This window comes from Corvus kubaryi, unplaced genomic scaffold (genome assembly GCF_017639235.1).
Source record: "Corvus kubaryi isolate FWS band 111438036 unplaced genomic scaffold, C.kubaryi_AGA036_p1.0 37394, whole genome shotgun sequence".
Classification (NCBI taxonomy): domain Eukaryota; kingdom Metazoa; phylum Chordata; class Aves; order Passeriformes; family Corvidae; genus Corvus; species Corvus kubaryi.
In genome coordinates, this window is record NW_024581133.1 from 9,542,265 (window position 1) to 9,561,208 (window position 18,944).

An 18,944-nucleotide genomic window follows, 5' to 3' on the forward strand; every position below is an offset into this window, starting at 1 on the left:
CTCATATTTTCAAGATGATTTGCAGTTGCCACCATGGAGAGCAGAACGTTCTGTGGCAGGAGCTTTGCTGTCTGGTGCTGTTCACCACAGTGTTTAATTAATTTTCTATCCAGCAAATTTGGTTAGAGCTTATTTTGAGTGATATGTTTGCTGCAGATGTTCATTCCAGTATATGGGAAAGAAAGACTGTTACTAAAAAGCCAACTTGTGCCCACAGATTATCTGAGACAATCTAGTTTAGCTATTTTCCCTGTCAGAAAAGCACAGTTGCTCTTTGTGAACTCCAGTGTCATTTGCTTGGAAACATATCTGCATTATAACAAGTACTCTCTCAGTTTCTCAGGAACCATGGGAACAGCAAGATTATTTTATCACTGAAGTCTTATCAACACAAATTTAGAAGATCTCTGTGTTCCTTTCAGGACAGGTGTAGTCAGCACAGTGTCAAAACTGGCAGCTGAAATTTGGAAAATTGGATAAACAACTGTGAAGTGGGAGAATCTCTTCTAGTGGAACTGCACCTCACCATCTGCATTAAAACCTCTTCAAAAATAAGACTAAAACTCTTAAAATCACTTAAGAACTTCTGAGAATTGTTGTGTGTATCCCTAAGAAACTGCATTTATTTTTGTGTGTCCTACAACTCTAACACAGTTGAAATCTGCATGCTTGGGAAGTGGCCCAGTGAGCCCTCAATTAATTTTTCATTTCAGTTTGCCAAGATTGTTTTGGTTGTCTTAAAATATTTTAGCTTGTTTAGAAAACCAATCCTGACAAAAAGGATGTGTTCCTAACTCAAAGACACAGCAAAGCAGCACATTTGAATGCAATGCCCTGTTATCCTAGCACTGCATTTTTCATTGTTCTCTGTGGTCTCACAAGGTTTGTTATTTCCATCCCTTGCAGAATACCCAAAGGATAAGCAGTTCTCAGTCCACGCAGCCCCTGGCCACCCCTGTGGTGTCGGTGACGACTCCGAGCCTGCCCCCGCAGGGACTCGTGTACTCGGCCATGCCCACTGCCTACAACACTGGTAAGCCCTGCTGGGGTCAGGGGCTGGGACTTGGACCCACGTGAGTCAGAAGTCCAGGAAATCTGCATTTCTGTGACACCTGGCTTTATTTTCCTCTTCAGTTCAAATGAGTTCCTACTCATCAAAACTGAGCCTGTAGCTACTTGCTCTTGTGAGTGCCTCACGTTTAGGCAGTAGCTGATCCTTTGGTAGTTCTGTTCTTCAGATACTTTGATTGTCTGCAGGACCTTAAAACTACTTTTTATCCAAGCTGGGTGTGATGGAAGGCATTTGGTAATGTAAGAGTGATGAGTGGTTTGCTGGATGGGAAAGTAGTTCGTGAAAGTCAAGTAATAAGTGATGGAACATGAGGCAATGGCAGCCTCACATTGCACAAGGGGAGGTATAGGTTGGATATTGAGGAAAATTTCTTCACCAAAAGGGTTGTCTGACATCCACCAGGGCAGTGGTGGGATTCCAGCCCCCCAAAGATGGTATTTTATACATTTTCTCTACTCTTAGCTTTGAAAGTTTTCACTGCAGTTTTTAGTTTAGCCAGCCAAGCACCTCACATTCTCTTGTATCTTTTTATGTTAATGAGCTCATTAGCTGGCAGTGCCCTGAGCCCCTTTCTGTGCCCCGGGCAGTGCCACAGCCAGGAAGGTGCAGGGAGAGGAACTGTGCACCCATGAGCTGTGGGGGCTGTACTGGGACCCTGCACTCCTCACACCCATCAGCCAGGGGCTGTATTTGCCCTGCAGCAGCACCAGCACACAGCTGCCCTGAGGGGCTCAATTCTGAAGCAGGGAGTGCAGAAGTTGGGCTGCAGGAGCAGTGTCATGGGCAGAGCAGTAACTTGCTGTGGGTGATCAGCTGAAGTGTGTTAGGTGGACATGCAGACCTTGGTTTGACTCTTGCCCCAGAGATGGTTCAGCTCTTGTGTTCAATGGCTGTTCAAAGCAAACTGTTCTGGTCCCTGCTCAGAAGAGCCACGCTGAGTTTCACCTGATACATCCCTTCTGTCCAGTTGGATGCCGTTTCAGAAGCAGTGCTGGGTGCATCCCTCACCCAGAATAACCTGTAAGCTGGTGGCTGAAACATCCAAAAACTGAGAGGGGCTGCAGTGGGAATCTCAGGAAGCAGCAAAGGCAATGGGGGCTGGTGTCCTACGCAATGGACAAATGCTGGTATCACTGGGGTGTGATTTTAAACTCCAGCCCATTTCCTTTGATAATGCAAATAATTTGTGCAAAGCTTTTAGCCTTTAGTGGTTTTCGCACACTTAAGAAGTGTTTCTATTAGATTGAACCTTTCAGGAGATTTGCAGAAAGAAATTTGATGTTGAAACTGAATTGTCGCCTGGGGATTCTCAGGGTAGTCACTACTTACAGCACAATTTCAGTTTTGCAGTTCAAGGACTAAGATAAAATTTAAATACCTGAATTGTTTTTCTGGATTGATAGGGGTTGTTTTCTTCAGAGCTGGAAGGGATAGCTGCAGCTCTTGGGTCCTTAATTAAAATGTTGGATATCAGTTTTCCGCAAATATCCTATTTTATATAATCTGTTTTGGTATTCTGCAGATTGCTGGAGGAAGGGCCAGAATCAACTGAGTTACTGGTTCTAAAACAGTCCAGGCATTTAAAAAAATACTAAAACTCCCAGCAATCAGTTAATCAGTAATTGACACCTGAGCAGAGCACACCAAGCCATAAAAAAATTCCTGGCTTCAGGTCAGTTGTTTTGCAGAGGCACAAACTTCCCAGTGCTGCTTGTGGGGGTCACTGCAGTGAGGGTTTCTGTGGTGCAGAAGATGCTCTTGTGTGTACGACTTCATCTCCTATCAGGTCACTCGTGCAGCAGGGGTAGCCTCCTGTCACTGCCAGCAGGTATGTGATTATTTAGGGAATTAATAGTGCAGCTAATTGTGTAGTGACATACGTACTCCTCAGAGAAATACCTCCTCAAAGCCCTGTGACCACACAGAATGTGTCTGAAGTGTCAGAAGTTAACTGTCCATGGTCATAAAAGCTGTAATTGCAATGGAAAAAAATTATGTGGGAACTGAATTCCTATGAGTGTTTCCTTCAGGTCTGCTCTGACAAATCCCATCCGCCCAGCACTTCCATCCCCAGTGCTTGCACGGGCCACACTTGGCAGTTGTTGGAGGCCTGGCTGCTTTGAAGGCTCAGTGCATGTCTGGGTCACTGGAGGGGCTGCAGAGTTTTTAGTTTTTCTTCATTTTTTAGATTCAGTTTTAGTCTTGCGAAAGGGGCTTTTTGGGTCAGTCATCTTGGGACAAGCCTTTCTGAAGCTGTGCAGAAATATGCGTGAGGAGTTTCAGAGTTTCAGCAGAAGTGTCAACTGAGAAGAAATGAAACAAAAAGGCAGCCTAAGAAGCTTCATCTGCTGGAAGCAGCTGGGACTCCTGAGGCCTTCAGGAAGGTTCTGGCAGGGATGTGTGTGAGTCTCTGACAGCACAGGGTCCTGCTGGCCCTGGATTCTCCTCCCAAGATGAGCTATTTTAGGGAGATCCAGAATTTATACACAGCAGACAGGTCAGAGGATGGGAGGGGGAGATTGTTCAAGAAAGGCTCATCGCAGGAGAGAGAGAGAAGAGATTGTAATGGTGGTGGCATTTTAGGACAATACTATTAAAAAACCTCCTATGTCCCCAAACACAAATCAAAGCCAAACCCAGCTTAAGTGGAATGTTTGGTTCCTCTCCTGGCAGTACAGAGTGAGTTTGGCTGCTCACATTTTGTCCCATTCTCAAGAGACAAAAATTATTTTAAGGGAGCTTTATTACAAAATAATTAAAAGCAGAGAAGAGTTTGACTTTGTCTTCAAACCTGAAAGAAAACAAGAGTGATAATGATCGAGTGAAAACACCTTCAGTTCTGTGAATGAAGTGAGAAGTGAGGGAGCCCTGCAGCAGCCAGAGCCACAGGCCGGCTGCTGCTCTGGGGTCGGAATAGATTGAGTTCTCCGGGCTCCATTTAAGTTGTATTTCTAAAGTATGGTGTTCTCTTGCTCCACATAAAGGGGTTTCTTTGGTTTATGTGATACAGAGATGACAGTTTAATCAGACATTGAGGAGCGATATTGTGGGGAAGGGGGGGATGGGATGTGGTACAGTGGGACTGCACTGACGGGTCACTGAGGGGTTTGGGTACCCGGCCCCTGCCCTGCCTTTTCAGAGTCCCTGTGACTGCCTGGGCAGCCAGTGCTGTTCATGGCTTGGGTCTGGATGGAGGTTGTAGGACCAGGAGCTCTGTGGCATCGTGAGCAACCCAAATGGTACCTGTGTCTTGTCTGAGGAGCTGCCACCTCCCACCTGGGACTGAACCACAGCCCAGGTGTCTGCAGTGAATTCAGGCCAAGATCCACCCTGACTCATATGGATTCTTCCCTTTTTGTTTCATTTTGAAATGTCCATGTAGGCAAAACTCTTCAAAAATTCCAAGTCTTGCTGCAAGGTGCACACCTCTGTATATACACAATGCATTAATGTGTTGTACCTGTGGGTTTGGAAGAAGCTCCAAGACAGCAATGTGGAGGAACTGAAAGCAGAATGCAAAAAAGAATTTCATTTGGAGGCATCTGTACTGTTAAGTTCCCTGTGAGGTTGGCAGGATTGCTCCCAGAGTTTTCACGTTTGGATTCCTTTGGATCAGCTGCCTTTGTTCTGGGCAGAAAGCCTTTGTATTTGCATTTATTTATATATGTATGTTATATATATAAACCCCCCCCTATACATTACTTCGTTGTTTGTTTGTTTTTCCCCTCTTAGATTACTCCTTGACTAGCGCAGACCTGTCTGCCCTGCAGGGGTTTAACTCCCCAGGAATGCTGTCCTTGGGGCAGGTGTCTGCCTGGCAGCAGCACCACCTCGGTCCCGCGGCCCTCAGCTCTCTTGTGTAAGTACCCGGGGTGCCGGTGCAGGGCAGCACTGGGGGAGCTTCTGCCTCTTCTGCTGGATCAGCTGCACCAGGGGAATACTGAGCACATTTTAACCTCTTGTCTGTGCTGCAAAGCATTTGTGTGTCAGGGTGTTTGTCCCTGCAGTCACCTCCAGCTAATGAGCCGTGTCCCTGCAGGCTCAGCTTCTCACCAAGGAGGCACCTGTGTGATGACTGAAATGTTTGGCAGTAGGAAATCCTTGTTTGTTCTGAACTTCTGTAAATGCAGCTCGGACCTTTAATTAATGCTTTTTTCTCCTTTGCTCTTCCCAGTAAGGTGCATTGATTAATGTGCTGAGCCCCAAGGCCTCACGGTCACAAACACATGAATTGTCACTTGGTTTTCACTTTTTGTTTCCTTATTTGCGCCTTTCTGTTTTCTTTCCCCAGCACTGGCAGCCAGCTATCTCAGGGTTCCAGTCTCTCCATTAACACCAACCAAAACATCAACATCAAATCCGAACCGATCTCCCCTCCCCGGGACCGCGTCACCCCCTCCGGGTTCCCGCCGCAGCAGCCGCAGCCGCCACCGCCGCCGTCGCGCCAGGAGCTGGGGCGCTCCCCGGTCGACAGCCTGAGCAGCTCCAGCAGCTCCTACGATGGCAGCGACCGCGAGGATCCCCGCAGCGATTTCCACTCCCCCGTCGTGCTGGGGCGGCCGCCCAACACAGAAGATCGGGAGAGTCCCTCGGTAAAACGAATGAGGATGGACACGTGGGTGACATAAACCCACAGTGTCGCCCTTTCAGTTTTGTGTTCTCAAAATGAACTGTCCTGACATATCTAAATTTATAAATAAGGACATGAATAAGTATATTTATATGTATATACATACATGCATATATATATCTTCACATGCATATATATGTGCTAGTGTGTGTAGCATACACCAATCATCAGGCACTTATGACAAACTCTTGTATAGCTGCAGATGTCCCTTGGTAAAACGTAACAGAACAATCCAGTAGGTTTGATCTCTAGTCTGGCACTTACCTGGACTCGTGTGCAACCCCAGCCCAGCCCCATGGCAGAGCGGTGTCCCCGCAGTGTCTCCTCCTCCTCCACACCCACCCGAGCGAGGGCTCGCCTGTAGTACCGTCCCTGTGTGTAGTCAGCTCTATGGTTACTCGTAGTTAAGAAATAATTGCTTTGTAGCAGCAGAGCAGTAGAAAAGCAGGAAGAAGAAAGCAATACTGTACATAAACTGACCTTTCTATTACCCAACCTGGCATGGGTCTCTATTGCAGAGGGTGCATGGAGAAGGGCTGATGCTATAAGAAATAAAAAAAAAAACAAAAACCCTGTTTTGCACGTGCAAAAAAAAAAAAAATAGTGTATTGGGTCAAAGAAGTGATTTTTTTAATGAGTGAAAGAGAGACATAGAGAACTCGCATGAAATATTCAGAAAATATTAGCCTAGAAAATAGAACGTTAACAAAATAAAATTAATATATTAAGTTATAATTGGAATATGTTTGACAAATTTGTTTTTACGTTCATACCTTTGAAAAATATAGAAACGGATTTTAGCTCATGTATATTTTATATTAAAGAAAACAATACCCTAATGAATTGAAGACTATATATAAAGTTATATACAGTACTTTTGAACACATTCTGCTATGAATTATTTATATAAGCCAAAGCTGTATGTTGTAGCTTTTTTGTAGAGTATAGTTTTATCTTATTTTGACTTTCTAGTTTTTGCTTTCAAAGATGAAAAGGAAAAACTTGCAGGCGGAACCTTGGGGGAAAAATAAGCCATGAACACTTATATGTAAATTTAAATTTGAGCCAAACTCTTTGTGTATATAGCATCCTAAATATATTATCACCTTTGGTGTAAGTACCTATGTATTGTACGGTCACCAGATTAAAAAGTATATTTTTGTGGATTGACGCCAACTTGAAACAAGACGAGGTCCTTATTAAGTAGAGTATTCACTGTTTAATATTTACTATTTTGTTAAATATACTGTACTTTCTTTGGATTTTAATTATTATTAATATTATTATCCAGATTTTTCAGAGGGTGTATAAAGGGGTTGGCCCCCTCACTGGTGGTGAATGTGTGCCGTTCAATTGTAATCTCTGTGCTGTATGGTTAAGCTTCATTATACATTTTATATATATGTATATAAATAGCAAAGTGGCAAAAAAAAAAAATCCGGTGTTAAGTTCATCCTGCATAAATATAAAAAATCTGTCACAACACATTTTAAGGCATCATTTTAAAGCTGCCTCTTCCAAGGAGTCAAAAAAAAACAGTGGAAAAACTTGACCTAATTTCTCATGATAGGGAAATGACACATATCAGAGGAGCACAAAAGGTTTTGTGAGTTGGCAAGTGGTTTGGGAAAAATTTGCTGCTTCCAAGAAAGAGGGAGGAATGCAGAGCCCCCTTGTGCCGTGAGACAGGGCCGGGCGCAGGTTTGGTGTTGGATGCGGGGCTGTGATCCCACAGGTGCTCCCGGTCACCTCCAGGCTGGCAGTGCTAGTTCTGGGTGGAAGCTGCAGTCCTGTGGGATTGCCCAAACTCTTCAGAGTTAGCCCTGATATTTATTACGTTTTTGCTTGGGCCTTTTTTTTTCTTTTTTTTTTTTGCAGTTAAGAAAATCCCTTGATGCTGTAAGGGAGGGGTGAGAAGGGCGGTGCAGCGTGGCCGGCTGCCCTGTGTGGTACCTGCGGCCTCCAGCCCTGTCCCCTGTTGTCCTGACAACGTCAAAACCCGCAGGGGCTCCAGTCCCAGCCCTTCCCGTGGAACTGCTTCCTATTGCCGTGGGTTCATCCTGGCTGGCAGGAGCATGGAGGCAGACGGGACACGTTCCAGTGGCTGCTGTGTTCCCCAGTGACCGAATTCACTTGCTGCTCCCTGGAACCTTTTGCTGCTCTGACTAGTGATGTGAGTTCCATGATTTATGCACCTGTATGAACTTTGCTGTACATCCGAGTGGGAGTTCTGCATTCACATTTACTGTCTATTTTCTTGTGTGCCTTATCAGATGGCTTTGCTGACTGTATCTCAATAGTCTTTATTTCTATGCAGGTTTTTAAACAGTACTTAAACTACTGTTTTCTTAAAGACAAAGCTACACAAGGGTTAGAGTTTGTATTGAAATTGCACCAATGAATTAAAAAAAAAATAATAGAATCAGTTCTAAAGAGCTGGGCCAGGGAGCGGCCCTGTGCTGCCCTAGCCCCAGCAGAAACGTCCTTCCACAGCCCTCCGCTCTCGGGAGCACCTCCTGCCACCGAGGACATGGGAATCCTGGTTTTTAATAACTAGTAACTCACTTTGAAACATACTTTTTTAGAAATTGTAAAAATGTTTTATAAAAAAAAAAATGACATAGCACAGATATTTCAACAGGTTTAAAAAAAAAAAAAAACTTTTTAAAATTATCTCTGCTGACTGAAGTGCAAGTGGATCCAATCCTGGGCTGAACCCAGTCAGGTCTGAATGATTTAAGATTTTTATCTCTGTTATGACAAATCACCTCCATCCTCGAGCTCTCACGATAGTTTTGAGAATGCCACGGTGTCAGGGACTCATCAGAGAGAACTGCTTTAGCCTTGCCTTCCCTCCAAGGACACTAATGCATCAGAAACTTGCGAGTTACTGTGCGCACAAGAAATACATAGTAAATAAGGAACAAAACAACTCCTAACAATTGATCCTGGGCAGAAGTTAAATCCGAATGTGAACGAAAGACTTAACCAATGTAAACATTTAAATCTTAGTAGAACCTTTCTTCACTTTGCTGTGCAAGAGAACACTGCTTTGCTATATTTAAAATGGCTTTTTTAAAAGAGATTTATGTATTTGGTAAATGTTTGTAGTCAACAGTTCACAAGAAGCTGTTCACGGTTTAATGCTGATAAGCCGTTTGGCGGCACAAGCTGGACTTTGTTGCCATCCTTGAGACGAATCTTTTAAGAAAAAAAATAAGTTAATCTCAATTTTTTTCCCTGAATGTGTTGTTTTTTCTTCAATATACAATAAATATTCTAGTGAACTTTTTATCAAATGGTTAAGAAAATGCTAGAGGTTGTTGTAAAATATTTGTATCCTGCATTCACTAAAGTAAAGATACTGGCTTTTACTGTGTACTCCGGCCTCTCTCGTGTTTGCAGAGCACGTGGTCCTGTCTGGCGCGTCCTTGCCCCCTCCAGGTGTCCAATTCAGGTGCGAGGTGTTGGTTTGAAACTGCAGCCATGAGCATTTTCATCAACAGGAATTCACACACGCTTGTTACTACACTCAAGGACTGATGCTTGCTAAGAACCTTTTTTACAAAACACTTAAGGGAACTGGCAGATAAACCAGGGTCCATTCAGAGTGGAGAGCCCAAGGCCCGTCCCACCTCCAGCCCCGGTTCCTCTCCTGCTTCTCACTGCAGGGGCTGAGGTAAGGCTGCAAGGGACCCCACTTTCTAAGGCAGGTGATAGCAAAAAACGCACAAGCTGTGCCCCTTGCGCTTTTATTTCATGTGGCTTTATTTAAAAATGTAAGAATCCCCCCCTCCCCAGAACCAAGAGATACAGCTCTTCATAGAAGAAAAATACAAGTTTTTGTTCACTGTAAGATACTTTAGAGTGCTCATTTACAAAATTAGGTTTCCACTTTTGAGAACTGCCAGAAACATAGGTTCTCACTGTAACAGCACATGGTTCTGCTTGTGTGGTGTGGGGCTCCTCACCTTGCTGGAGAAGCTTCAGTCCTCCCCATCCAGGCAGACACTGCCAGGCTGCTCTTCCTCAGGCCAGGCTGAGGTTACACCTGTACAACAGGTGCTTGTACCACAGCCCCTCTCCAGCCCCTGCTCTGCCCCAGCAGGCCTCGGGCTGCCGGAGAAGCCCTGGGGGCCTGCTGGCAGCTGGGAAGCTCCAAATGGGACAGGGCTGAGGTGGGGAGGACAGTGCTTCCTGCACCTGCCCACCAGCTCTGCCCTCACCCTCAGCAACAATGGCAGCTGCCCACGCAAAATCCCTTAGTGTCTGGTATAGGAAAGCCTTCACCTCTGCCCACAGGTCTGGAATTTGCTGAATCAAACTTCTGAGGCAAATTCTTCACTTTAGCGAAGCTCCCAAGGGCTGCCTTGCTGCTCCCTTGCAGCAGGTAGTGTTTGCTGACTGGCCCTGAAGAGCACAGCCCTCGGACTGACCGACGTCTCCACTGCCCTGCGAAGCTTTTTAATGCACACTGTCAGTTCACAGAAACCTGTCACAATCAGCAGCTGCACAGTCCTCTCCTATAAAGGCTTCATCCTTCCTTCTTCTTGGACTTCAGTCCTGGACCTTGCAACCTGCACCCAGCTCAGCACTTCACTCCTGCCCAGACTGCACACATGGAAGTAATTCCATGACCAAGCCCGGGTGTCTGAGAAGCACCACTGTAGACTATTATTAGTTTTTTTAGCAAATAATACTGACTAGACCTTCTGCCAGCAAATGAACCCTTGAGAAGTGCATGTGACTCCTCTCTCCTGCTCTCCTGTCCTCTTCCAACACCCTCTGCCCACCTGGGGCCATGCAGGGCTGAGCAAAACCCTGAACAGTGCAGATCCTGCACTGGGACCTCCAGATCGCAAGAGCCATCTCTGAAGGGTTTCACTGTGGGGAAGAGGTCTGGGCTCACCCTTCCCAGGGGTGGGCCTGACACATCCTAATGGAACACAGCTCAAAGGTTTGCTCAGGGGGATGACAAGGTGGGGTGCTGGCAGCATCCTTGTGCCCTGGCACACCCAGCTTAGAGCCCCAGAATGCATCATTAAGTTCAAGCAGGCCAAAACCACCATGGTCTGCAAGAGACAAAAATGACACTTCTGAGAAAAAGTGTCCCCCCCCCCTCTTCCATTCCAGCAAAAAGTGTTTCCTTAAAATGTGAACAACCCCCAACTTTCCAACCACATTAATACTGTGCACTCTAGCTCAGCAGCAAAGGAGTTGCTTCTAGACACATCATTAAGAAATAGCTGAAGCAACCACAATGAGTGAATTGCAACAAACCACTTTCCCCTAAACAGAGTTCCCAACTCTTAAGCCACCTCGATGATGATCTCTGTAAGCAACAAAACATCCTTATTTTTCCATCAAAAATCACATCACCTCATTTTCAGTCAAATTCAGGATTACATCATCAGCTACTTATAAAAATAATCCGTATTGTTGTATCCCCTTGGAAGCACTTGAGTCAGTCATAAGCACATGGGCATCACTGCTGGAGAGGCTGGAGTGGGCTGCCCCTTCCCCTTAGGATTTTTTTCCTACAACTGAGCCTTGTGGTAATTTCCCTTCCAATCCAGTTGTTGAAACATTTGAGGTTATGTTAAAGGTGCGGGCCACCAGGCCTTGCGTTTTAAAATAGATGATATAAAATACTGGCAGGACAATTCCTATCAGGAGCATAATAAAAACGGCGTTCCACCACTGGATTCCACAGTCTGCACCGTTACCAGTCTCCCGCTTCCCTGCCTCGGGCAGGGGCCTTTCCAGCGCCTCCACGCCGTACTCCGCGTTCAGCTGCACCTCCACCTGCACGGCGTCCTGGATGCTCTGGTCAATGCCCCTGAAGTACTCGCTGAGGCGCCGGCCGCCAGCGGAGCCGCCCGCGCCTGGGTCGGGCTCTGGCAGCTCCACGCGTGTCAGGCCGGGCTGGGCGGGCTCCGCTGGGGGCAGCCGCAGCGCCCCGGTGCTCTCCGTGAGCAGCCCGTGTGGCCGCACCGGGATCTTGATGGACTTCAGTGCGTACAGGTCCTGCTCCCGGATGAAGTTGTTGACACGTTTGATATCCGCAACCTACGGCATCCAGAAAGGACACAGACAGTGACTGCAGCACAACCCCGGAGTGAGGCAGGAAGCAGCTATAAACCAGTGTGCACGGAGCTGTCATGGAATAAAAGCAGGCCCAGGATTCAAGTGGTTAGGTGTTCTGCAGAGATTCCCCAGCTGTGCCAGGGTGCTTTAGGTCCTGCTGGATAGAGTCAGTCCCCTGCTAAACCAGTCTACCACCTCCTCTAGTGCTCTTGTACCTGCTGTGTTTTGCTCCATACTGCTTTTCCTTCCTTTTGCTTTCTTTTCCCTTCTCTCACTTAGTTAAGGCAAGAAGAATCTTTGTAACAGATCCTTTTTAAAACAGTTTTCATACCTTACACATGAGTGCTTAAGGTGAGAGCACAACACCAGTGTGAGCAGGCAAAACTCCCCTCCTGCTCAGGAAATGATTTCGGAGTGATCAGAGCTCCACTTTGGGAGCAAACCAGTTCTGAAAACAAGGGCAGAGCCTGGAGAGCAGGGGAGCATCTGCCACACAGGCAAGAGCATCCTCTGCTCAAGCAGCACCTCTCTTCTGCAGGACCAGCAGCTCATTCCTCCTGAGCTGCTCAGTGCTCCTGCTGAACAACAATCACCTCTGTGCTCCTGTCACCACCTTTGCTGGTTCTTGTGTAGGGTTCCTGTCTGTGAGCTGTATCCCCACCCAGAGCAGGAAGAGCAAAGAAGAACAAGCCATATGTGCAGCATCACACACAGAGACAGGCAGTACCAATGCAAAGACAAAGGCAAGGCAGTGTCCTTTATTTAACATTAAATAAGAGAAGATGCTTAATACAGTGGCCACTCACAGCCACCCAGTAAGTACAGCAACTCCTCAGTTGCACTAAACCCTCTGTCAAAGAAAAGGAACAGGATGTCAGTGCGTGCCAGGAGCTCTCCACAGCAGCCAAGGAGATACGAAAAGAACCTTGAGGAAAAGGCTGGAGGACACAAAACAGCAAGAGCCAAACCAAAGAGAAAGGCAACACAAACAGGTAAACCACCTCCCATACATCACACCAAAGAGACACACTACAAGGGACTGTGCTTTGCTCTTTCAGAAATTACAGCAGGACCTGCATTCACTACACACTCACACACTTGAGGCTGCCAAGGAAACTGGAGAGCTAAAACAAAAAACCCACTTTACTTCCTAAGCACTCTGCTCAAAGGTAGAGATGAGATGGATGCCTGAATCTCATGTTTACTCTGCAAAGCTTGAGAACTCTGAAAATGGCACATTTAATCCAGGACCTGATCTGAGGACCCTGAGGCAAAAGGAATCCTCAGCCACTAGTTCAGGCTCCTCACAGCCAGCCCCAGCATAACCTCCGGACTTAAACCCTGCAAAATCTCTTAGTTATGAAATAACAATCTCACCCAGAGCCTCCTAACTGAGGTGCTGCTTCAATTTCTGGATTTGTTCCAATGAAAACAAATTACTGGGACAGTAAATATCCCCTGTGGTGTCTGCAATCAAATACTGCAGTGTGGTGCTAAGGCTCTACAAACAGAAAGTGGAGCAGCACTCAGACAGAAACAACGAACAACGAAGCATGCGAGAGATTGGGCTGCACAAGCATTTAGGCTTATTTTCTCTAATCATTTTTTTTGGCTGCAGTGAGCTCCTCTTGTCCCAGCTAAGAACAATGCCAAAAGCAAGCCAGGACTATAAATGGTCAAGAGTAAAAATAAAAATTTTGAAGTGCTTTGCATCCCTGCCAAGTTATCTATGGCACATGCACACAGCTATTTGTTGCACTGTCTTAATACCCCCTCCTCAAGCGGATTCTGAAACCAATGTCAAGTTCTCATTGATTTCAAGAAGTTCATCCTGGATTTTTACACACATTTGCCTATATATCTGTGGTTACAGTTCCTCTTACTGCTGTCCTGGTGAGCTTTCAGGAGCTGTTTAATTGTGCAAATAAAACAAAACACATGAAAACTGTCATGCCAGTCCTTAAAAAGACAAATACACAAATCTCCTACAATAAGGATTTCTGTACTTGTTCAATTTAACTGGAACAAGTCAGAAGTGCCCTTTCTGGAAGAGAGGGAGGCAGCAGGACAGTTCTTTTCCTGTGGGAGGAGAACACTAACTACGTGGTCCCTTCCATCAGCTTGCTCTTCCCTTAGGCAGGGCCAGCAGCCTTCAGAGGGGCTGAAAGGTTCCAGGAGCGGGACAGCAGAGAAGCAGCCATGGCAGGGACAGGACTGGGCCCTCTGAGTGACAGTGCAGAGGCACAGCAGGACTTTTCAAACCACAGTCCAAAGAACTGTCCAGAATCTCCATCCTCTGAATTCACCCAACTGCTGCTGAGAGCACCACACAGCCACAGCTCCAAACCCAACCAAAGCTCAGCTCTGCCTTCTCAGGCTCTCCTGGGGCCAATCAAGGCCTATTCAAGTCCTACCAGACTCGCTTCTCCGCACGCATCAGGCTCATCAGCAGAACCTGCAAGGGTGCCTTTTTTGTTTTGTTTTTGTTTCTAAGGGCATGGGAGGGGAGGAATTGCTGCAATCCCTCTAAGGCCTCTTGCCTCAGCTGCACCACACAGCTGCTGTGTGGTTAAGCAAGACAGACTGCAATTGCATTGCAGCAGTGAAGCCAGAGCCATATCATTATCCCCACTGCAGTCACTGGCCAATTGTTTGCATCATGGAACTCTGAAATCACAGTCCAGCTTGCAGAAAAAGGAGGCTCTAAAAATACAGCTCAAACTGCTAAACAACAGACGGCTTCTAATGTTCAGACCAGGTAATTAAGCTTTTCATCAGTTTTGCTCTGCTTTGGAACAAAGAAAATGTGTTGTGTAGTGGGTTCCAACTCAGAGAAATCTCACTGTGCACACACCCTTCCTCCTGCCCACAGGCACCTGAACTGTGCACGCTTTGGGATGACAGCAGACAACCAAAACCCACACACACACCCCACCTGGATTCTGGGACTGAACTTTGGCACCTTTCCACAGCCAACCCTGTCAGACTCAGACCTTCCTTGCAAAATGTAAGCTGATATGTTTCAAAAAATAAACAAAAAACCTCACCCATAACGGCGGTGTTTCTTTGTACTGCTAAATTTGCTTCAAAAACTCCAATGTTCCTTGAGAGCAGAGCCCTGACCCTAATTTCTACACTCAGCTTCCTAATGTTTGCCCTCACTGAAATAACTTAGTACAACCTGCACTTAGTCACTGAAATTAAACAGGAAAGTAGGTCAGGCAGGGTATGAGGCTGACATCATCTTCCTAGGCTGTTGGCTGAACAACTCTTTTTTGTGTTTGTTTGGGGATTTTTTTGCCTTTATCCAGTTTTACCCAGACACTGATCATTCATAAAACAGAGAAGGCCAACACTTTCCAGTGTCAAAACTACCAGACCACAGGACTGGAAACCGCTGCACATGAAACCCCTCTGATGTGATTAGCCCCAAGCAGAGGCAGCCCTTACCTTACAGCCGTACTGCAGGGCCAGCTTGTTGAGGTTATCCCCCTCCGTGATCTCCCGCTCCAGAAGCACCACGTCCCCCAGCCTGTCCCGGGCAGCGCTGCCCCGCTGCTGCTCCTTGCCCCTGGGCCGCAATTCCATCACGTTGAGCTCCTCCTCTGAGGACTCATCTGAGTCAGATCGGCCATTGGGAAACACATACACCTGCCTGCCCGGGAAGTTGTGGACAGTGACAGGAGCCTGGAAGGATCTTGTTCGGCTCTCATTCAGCCTCATCTTTTACACCAGTAGCACCTGCAACAAAACCCAGACATTTTTAGTTTCCTCAATACCAGGGTTCAGTTCTTAGCATGAAAGATTCAGAGAATGCACAAAAAGTTGGCAGGTGTGAACACACAGACACAAAGGTTTCTTGTACCCAGGGCAAATCCAGAAGTGCCACTCTTAACAGCAGTATTAGAAAAGTTATGTACTCAAACTTCAGCAATCAGTAATCTTTTTCCAAGTTGGTTTTTTTTTTTGTTTTGTCTACCCGTGGACAAACCACCTTATAAGACTATGTTGCTACACATTTTAAATGCTACATTCTATAATTTCATTAAAAAGCAACACAGTCACTTAAGCAAACTGTCTTTAATTATGGTCAAAACATACAGCAGGTCTACCAAGAGACATTAAAAACTGAGCAAAGTTACCCTTTTCATAAGTCCTTAGTTCTCTACAGTTTAAGAATCCACATTTTAAGTTCTTGGAAGTGAACTTTTTTTTCAATAAGCACAGCTCAAGCTTCACTTAAGTTCAACCTGAATAACAAGGCTTCATTTTGCTGCATGAAGACTACAACTTGCCTGAGCACTTTAATTATTGCTCAGCCTACAGCTGTAAGGGTTTTTGTTGTTGTTGTTGTTGGTTTTTTTTCTTCAATCCTCAGCTCCACAAACAATTTGTTGTCACGGTCAGGCATAGGTAAGAAAACCCCACACTGTTACGGAACCTTGACCTTAACGTTCTCCATCTACCTCTAAGGGATTCTTCAGGTGAAACCACTACGATTTAATGGCATTTCCTTGGTTCCCGGGCACGGCACCCACAGCTGCGGGCTGGGCTCAGCTGTGCCGGGGGAGTTCAACATCCAGGACCAGGGTGGACGCTGCTGTGGGACACGCCGGCCGCCCCCGACACAGCTCCCTCCTTAGGGAGTGCCGAACTCTTCCCCAAGCTCCTCTGGGGACCCCGACCCCGTCAGCACTTCAGGAGGATCCCGACACCCTCAAGGGACCCCAATCTCCTCAGCATTTCAGGAGGGTCCCGCTCCCCTCAGGGTGCCCCGCTCCCCGTGGCACCTCGGGGTCCCGATCCCCTCAGACGGTCTCGCTGCACTCAGGGCTTCAGGTGACCCCAAATCCCTCAGCACTTGAGAAGGGTCCCGATACCCTCAGAGTGTCCCGCTCCCCCCTAGGGCTCCGCTCCCCTCAGCGTTTCATGAGACCCCGCTCCCCCCAGGACGTCCCGGTCCCGGTCCCGGTCCCGGTTCCCGCCCCTCTCCCCGCGCCCCCCTCACGGACCCGCCGCCATCGGCCCCGCACCGACCTGGCCACGGTCTCGCCCAGCGCCCCTCCCATTGGCTGGCGGCGCCGGGGGCGGGACTTCAGCGCCAGCCGGCCAATGGGAGCCGGGGAAGGGCGGCAGGGCGGAAGGGGCTGAGCGGCGGGGGCGGGACGGGCGGCGGGGGAGGGGCCTCGATTAAAGGGCCCGCGCCCCGTCCCGGCCGGGCGGGGACCAGGTGACGCACCTGAACAGCGGGTGATGTCACACTCCTGAACAGAGGTCATGTCACACACCTGTACAGTGGGACACGCCACACACTTGCATAGCCCCGGGTGAGGTGTCACTGCCCTGGGACACGTCACATACCGGTACAAGGGGTCATGTCACACACCTGCACAGCCCTGTGTTACAGTAACATTTCAGGTACTACACTGTCAATATGTAATATATATCAGTATTACAATATGTCAATTTTACATTATGTCAATATTGCCTCCACTCGGTGGTGCCTGCGGAGCAGCCAGCAGAGCTGACCAGCTGTGCTCCACACTGCCATGTTTGCCTTGGCCCATCCTGACTCATGGCTTATGTTTAAAACACAAGCTCAGGATACACTGTTAGCAAGTTCCACATTCGAAGCTTTTCTGGGGTGCAGGGACAGGAGAAATAATGCCCTCCTTGCCAGCTGTCAGAATCAGCCAGGCACTCCTTTGGGTGCCCACGGGGTGAAGACACTCTGGATGGACAGCCTGGAGTTCGGCTGCTGGCTGCTCTTTGCCCTAAAGGTGATGGACAAACCTGCTGTTAAGTTAAATTAAAGCTGAGTGTAGTCACTGCCATCCCTTTGCCTCACCCTGTGCAACCCCAGTGCTGGAGGCAAGAGGGGAGGGTATTTCCTCTCCAGCTCAGGCTACCACTGGATTAGATACAACATCAGCTGATAAACGTGACCCACTAAGAGGAAGGAAGGCTCCACATGCATCAACAATTTCTTTAAGCAACAGCTGTTCTTCACAGCTCTTACCTGCCCATACACCTTTGTGGGACTGAGGGATTTCAGCAGGGATGGAAGGGTGGTAGGAGAGTGGCCAGGCAGGACTGCGGCTGAGCCAGGACCCCATTTCCCAGCAGGTCACAGGATTTCCTTCCCTCCATCCCTGGGCCAGGTTATCCCAGGAGCAGATGACTTTGGGGCTCAGGCAGCTTAGGTAGTTTTCTGACCCAACAGACAACAGATTTAGTGAGCTGGAGAGGGCTCTACAAGCATGGGCAGTAAATGAAAGGTGCCAAAATACCTTTCCTGAGCCACTTACAGCCTCTCTGTGACTACTGAGGTTCAAAGGTTACAAGCAATAATCACGTTTTGTAAAACAGATCCAGGTTAATCTGCTCAAACCTGGAAAATAAACTACTGAGGAAATGCTGGAAACGTGGGGGAATCAACCAGGCTTTGCTGACAGGGCTCACTCTGGGCTGGATTACTTGTACTTGATAGTGTTTAACAAGAAGTAACTGTTTTGTAGGAGTGCTGATGTTGGATCTGGGTCAATTGCATGGATGATGTCATCATTCCAAATAATTGGAATATTTTTGTAGTTAGCAGATAGACTGTGAGAGCTGCAAAGCCCCAAACAATCAGAGCTTGTTTGAGAGCTCAATGGTTCAGTCATTACCTACATTCAGCCAACACAAGGGTCATTCGTGCCCTGAATTTCAGGAAGACATCCTCCTGCCCTGACAGATCAATGCAGAGGGCAACAGAGTTGAGAGTCTGCTCATTTTCACTCAATCCAAAGAGCAGTGTGTCCATGGTGCTGGGTACCAGCTGGAATTCACATCCATGCCAGCTGCTTCCCAGAGTTAATCCCTGTGATAAACAATCAAAACTTTCATGAAGGTCTTGGCTGGGGCTTTCCAAATAATCTAGAACAGGGCTCCTCTCTTGTGTCCCTGCGATTCCTGGGAGCTCTTGCTCAGACCCAGAATTACAGTTTTCCTCATCACTTGGGATTTGTCCCTCTTTTTTCAGGCTCACTTCAGAAGTGTGAGAAGTGTCAGACACATATTCCCTGTATCATTCTTTGCTTCTCTTTCAGCTGCATTCTAAGCTGTGCAATAAAATCTCTTGTTTGGATTTCCGATCACCCAGTGACAGGCTAC

The 18,944-nt window shown here is 47.2% G+C and overlaps 2 protein-coding genes across 12 annotated transcripts in view; one reads left to right on the forward strand and one right to left on the reverse strand.

Annotated features, from left to right (window-relative positions):
* MEF2A (myocyte enhancer factor 2A) overlaps positions 1-9,083 on the forward strand; it is an 82,672-nt gene extending 73,589 nt beyond the window's left edge. For all 9 annotated transcript variants that reach the window (XM_042039427.1, XM_042039420.1, XM_042039419.1 and 6 more), the window contains 3 exons: positions 907-1,033; positions 4,805-4,931; positions 5,364-9,083. In XM_042039427.1, the coding sequence (XP_041895361.1) occupies positions 907-1,033; positions 4,805-4,931; positions 5,364-5,700 (591 nt within the window). In that variant the 3' untranslated portion in view covers positions 5,701-9,083. The remainder of the gene's footprint in view (positions 1-906; positions 1,034-4,804; positions 4,932-5,363) is intronic.
* LYSMD4 (LysM domain containing 4) lies at positions 7,541-16,927 on the reverse strand. Of its 3 annotated transcripts, none has more exons than XM_042039428.1 (3): positions 16,827-16,927; positions 15,240-15,530; positions 7,541-11,771 (listed from the first exon to the last, which is right to left on the reverse strand). In XM_042039428.1, exons 2-3 carry the CDS (start codon positions 15,510-15,512, stop codon positions 11,226-11,228), a joined length of 819 nt encoding a protein of 272 aa, XP_041895362.1. In that variant the 5' UTR covers positions 15,513-15,530; positions 16,827-16,927; the 3' UTR covers positions 7,541-11,225. The 3 variants fall into 3 exon arrangements, with proteins under 3 accessions (XP_041895362.1, XP_041895363.1, XP_041895364.1); XM_042039429.1 differs by having other exon boundaries at positions 16,802-16,834; XM_042039430.1 differs by lacking the exon at positions 16,827-16,927 and adding an exon at positions 16,256-16,684.
* Between the last annotated feature and the right edge of the window lie 2,017 nt (positions 16,928-18,944).